General features: G+C 45.4%; 1 protein-coding gene across 1 annotated transcript; it reads right to left on the bottom strand.

Annotated features, from left to right (window-relative positions):
• Window positions 1-206: 206 nt before the first annotated feature.
• On the bottom strand, window positions 207-4,166 carry LOC121966550 (myocardin-related transcription factor A-like). Its single transcript, XM_042516627.1, has 6 exons — window positions 3,941-4,166; window positions 3,759-3,839; window positions 2,898-3,038; window positions 2,659-2,751; window positions 1,720-1,783; window positions 207-1,632 (listed from the first exon to the last, which is right to left on the bottom strand). Exons 5-6 carry the CDS (start codon window positions 1,754-1,756, stop codon window positions 1,049-1,051), a joined length of 621 nt encoding a protein of 206 aa, XP_042372561.1. The 5' UTR covers window positions 1,757-1,783; window positions 2,659-2,751; window positions 2,898-3,038; window positions 3,759-3,839; window positions 3,941-4,166; the 3' UTR covers window positions 207-1,048.
• Between the last annotated feature and the right edge of the window lie 262 nt (window positions 4,167-4,428).

Here is a 4,428-nt window from a genome sequence, read left to right as displayed (position 1 = left end):
TTTGGTTTTCTTTATTTTTTCCCTTTGTTATAGATAACTGATTCTCTCACTTTAAAAAAATAAATCAAATTTTCAGGTCTGTTTTCAGGTATGTTTTTTCAAGAAATAAAACCAATTTGCTTAGTGTTTGATATCATTAACCATAAAGTAACACAAAACTAATGATTTAAGCAAGTTATCGTATAAAAAAAAAACCATAACGCATCTTTAGACTTTTAATAGTATGTTTATTTTTTTTTAAACTTTTTTTTCTTTAAAAAATGACAAGGCCCAAGTGTTTTGGAAGCCCCGCCCTCACCCTATGTTCCCCGGCCGGCTCGCTTGACTCTAAAGCAACCAGCAAAGAAAAATAGTCATATGGACAATTGATAATATACACCCCATATACAGCAATACATAGTGGTCTACCATAATGTTACCAAGAATACGCAACCTCCAACGAGGCGTCATTTCAAACTGTTGCCACTGATATGGTTCATCTCAAAACAACTGCTGACGGTTGGGTTTTTGACTAGTGTGGGGTTCAGGTTGCCATGCTTCGGCTTTCGCTCGGCCTCAGTCAGATTATTGACCTGAACGACCCCCTTCAAACCAATCAGATTCAGCATAAGTGCAAAGTTTAGGAGGCACTGACACACACACTCTGTGATCAGGAGGAGGAGACCGACAGTCCGTCCTCAGATCTAAAAACCGTCTCCGAGGGTTGAAATGTTACAGTGACCTAGAGTTTCCTGCTATGTCTTTTTATACCGCAGGAAGTGGGATTTTTTTCAGCTCGGATGTGAACAGTCTGCTGCGTGGAACCCCACAGAATTAAATTTCAAAAACTTCAGTTCAAGTCCTTCCTGTGAATTTACCATCTATGTTTTTCTGATTTCATCCTGCGTACAGTAACAGCCAGTGAACGACAGGGCGTAAGTGTGTGTGTGCGTGTGCCAGTGCGCCCCGCAGTGGTAGAGACAGCATAAAAAAGGTTTCTATATGTGCATGAAATAAAGACGGCGCCTGTACACAGTGTGAGCGAGAGCGTGTCCGTCTGTGTGCTGCGCTACAGACACGACTCCCAGTGCAGCTGCAGGTCCGTGCTGTCCAGAAAGTCGGTTGAGAAGACGCTCGGCGGAGTTTGCGGCACCAGCGGGGCCAGGCTCGTCCCCCCGTCTCCGTCGCCGCCTGCCCCTACGCCTCCTCTCCCCCCTCGGCTGCCTGTGCTCCCTCCGCTGCTGCTCCCTACCATGGAGATATCCAGCCAGTCCATGCTGTCCAGAGTGGGGTCGCCGAAGTCCAGCTCCGTGGAGTGGGGGGAAAAGCCAAGGTCGGACGTGTCCATGGGGGAGGGGGGGTGGTCCAGGATGCTGGGCGTGCTCAGCATTTGGCTGTGGAGGTCGTCAATCAGCGTCAGGCCGCCGTCGGGCTCCACACCCAGCAGCGGGGCGCCCGTCGTGCTCTCCAGGAAGTCTTCCAGGCGTACGCTGCCGGTGCAGGGCTCGCTCGCGGGCGGCGGGGGGGAGATGAGGGGAGAGGTGGGTGTGGGAGGGGATAGGTGGAGGGGAGATGGAGGAGATGACGGGGAGGGAGGGTCGGAGTGGAGGGGGGCGAGCGAAGGGTCCGGGTTTGCCTTGAAGCCGGGGATTTCTGAAGGAGGACGGAGAGAGGACATCGTGGTCAAAACAGGAGACGACAGATTCATATAGTCTCTCATTGATATTTGGACTTTCTTACCTCCGCTCTTCAGGAGGATGTCAAACAGGTCGTCCATCTGCTGACTGTTGACGCCGTTCTCCTGCTGACAGGGAAGAGGATTTTTTTAACCATGTAAACACCACCGCCGTCTTCCACAAGAGACAAACTGGGTCTAACACTCAAAGTCAAACATTAAACATGCAGTGCTGGAATGTAACTAAGTACATTTACTCGGGTACTTGTACTTTACAAATTTATGGTACTTGTACTTGTCTTGAATGTTTCCTTTTCATGCCACGTTGTACTTTTTTCTTTACTTCATTTATCTGGCAGCTTTTTTGCATAAAAGTTTAATTACCAAGTACTTTATGCATGCAGCTGAAACAATTCGTTGATAAATAAATTAACCAATTAACAGAAAATTATCTGCTGACTATTTTGATTTTTTTTTAAAAAAAGGACTTTTTTCTAATAAGACTGTGGCCCCCACTTTGGGGTCTGAAAGTTGGAACATAAATCTAAAACAGGTCTTGCTTTTAGTCACTTGGAATCAAAAGCGAAGGCAAATAGAAATTCCTCATGAAGACCAGAAACACTGTGTTGTGGTTTGAGATGTGACTCTCACTTTTTAAACTTAAAACACTCGACTGTCCAGGCGTTCCTTTTTCTGCCTGCAGATATCTCATATCTGACCGCAACAGCAACTCTGACAAAACTGACACGCTTCACATGATGCTTTCGGTGAGTAGAAGCAGAAAAGTGGGCAAAATAAAAAATATTAACACTAGAGGATTTTCTTTTGAGTCAGACACACATAAGAAACATGTTCACAGTTGCATCTCATCACACAGTAAATGCAGCCACTGCAGCCTCTGAGCTCAGTGACATGCAGCTCAGACGCTTCGAAGGAAAACGGAGGGACAGAAACAGAACGACGCTGAAGGACAGATGGAAAAACAGACGTGCTGGAGGACATACTTTGGAGCGCTGAGTGGGAGGGGAGGTGTTGGGTTTGGGAGAGGGAGGGGTGAACAGTGTGTGCCGGTCGTAAGGCGGACACACCTCCTCTCTCTGCGAGGATGGAGTGATGGAATGAAAGAGAAGAAACAAGGAGAAAAAGTTAATGGCTAGGCCTGAGCAGCAGAGATGACAATGATGACGGAGGAGGAGGAGGAGAAGGGGGGAGGAAAAGGAGGAGGAGGAAGAGGAGGTTTTACCTTCAGAGATGAGATTAAGTTGCTTTGGCTTTCACTGCCTGAAATGTCGTCAAAGAAAGGCTGCAGGTTGGGCGGAGCGGTGACCGACAGGCTGGGCTGTGGGGCGCCATTGGTGTCCAGGTGAAGCCCCGCCTTCTGTCCCTGAGTGAGGAGAGGGACAAAGACATATTTGGACTGTCAGTGTGTTAAATACACAGCTGTGACTGGCGAGTGAAGTCTCAATTCTTAAGAACAGGCTGCCGGTTCTCATTTTGAGTCTGCAGTTTGATTTGGACGCTTCAAAAGTGTGTTGATGGTGACACCTTGTGGCAGAAACATGTTACTGCTGCACTACATGAACATGCACAGCAAGTAGTGGACAAAGTTAACTTTTATACCTGAGTCAAAGTATAGATACTCAAATATTACTCCCATACAAGTGGAAATTGCTGAGTCAAATTATTACCATTGTTAAATTACTGAAATACTTGCTTTAAAAAATACGATACGATTTCAAAGTTGTTTTATTTTCATCTCAACACATTGTATATTGTCACAGTATATTTACAGATCCTAAGGACTCTGCACCAACCAACTTAATTTATTCATTTCATCTAGAGGGCTTCATTCGCAGCAGTTCTTAGTTTGAGGGACTTTTTGAGCTCCTAGTTCAGAGTGGGTTGCTCTCGCAGCACGAGAGGAACCACAAGTCAAGTGCAGTTATTAAAAGTTATTATTCAGTTAAACAAATGAAATAAATGAACAATAAGAACAATATAATAGATGTAAAACTATACAGGTCTTTTTGAGACATTAACCCCTGTGCAGGTGACATTAGTATGTTTCTATACCTGCTTCTGTGCAGAGAAATATCTGTTGTACCTTTTTGTTTGGCTCGGCCTCTGGCGGCTCTTTTGATTGGCTGTCAGTGCTGGGGAGTTTGCTTGGAGTCGACTGCAACCTCTAAAAGACAGCAAGCAGAGAAAAGTTGCAGATAAATAATCCATCACAGATTATTAACCCTGTGAAGTCCACCAGAGAATAATCAGAAAAAGCAGCCTTACCTGCAGTGTGATACGTCCGTTGGGTTTGGCCAATGAGGACACTCCGTTCTGTCCCTCTGTCGTGTGACTGGTGAGAGCGATCAGGTAGTGGTTGCCGTTGCTGTCGGTGACCAGCGTCGGAGCGCCGTTAGCCTTGAGGAGGTCTAACGAAATGGCCTGAGTGTGGATCTGAGTGCCGTTCTGTTGGTTGATGAAGACCGGCGTCACCTGCAAACCAAACAGGATGTTTCAGTGACATTAGGATGTTATTTATGTATTTTTGCATTTATTTAACCCTTTAAAACCTGGGACCATATCAGTTATTCTGTGCTGTGTTCAGATGACTTTCAGATGTATTTCAACCTCTGAAACCTGAGCAAATTAATTTAACTCCTTTTCAGAAGACAAGAGATGTCCCACAAACTGCAAGACTTTAGGAGAAAGTGACAAGAAAAGGACCTGAAATTAGTTTTCTATAAGAGAAAGAGAGAAATTACAAGAAATTATTA

This window comes from Plectropomus leopardus, unplaced genomic scaffold (assembly GCF_008729295.1).
Source record: "Plectropomus leopardus isolate mb unplaced genomic scaffold, YSFRI_Pleo_2.0 unplaced_scaffold25002, whole genome shotgun sequence".
NCBI classification, from domain to species: domain Eukaryota; kingdom Metazoa; phylum Chordata; class Actinopteri; order Perciformes; family Serranidae; genus Plectropomus; species Plectropomus leopardus.
The sequence above is the reverse complement of the archived record's forward strand: the minus strand, read 5'-3'. Positions and strand labels throughout refer to the sequence as shown.

Bases quoted from the DNA above. Each gene is read 5' to 3' on its own strand.
- LOC121966550 (XM_042516627.1), bottom strand. From the start codon at position 1,756: ATGGACGACCTGTTTGACATCCTCCTGAAGAGCGGAG. The intron at 1,633-1,719 runs GTAAGAAAGTCC...GTCCTCCTTCAG, and splicing joins CATCCTCCTGAAGAGCGGAG to AAATCCCCGGCTTCAAGGCA.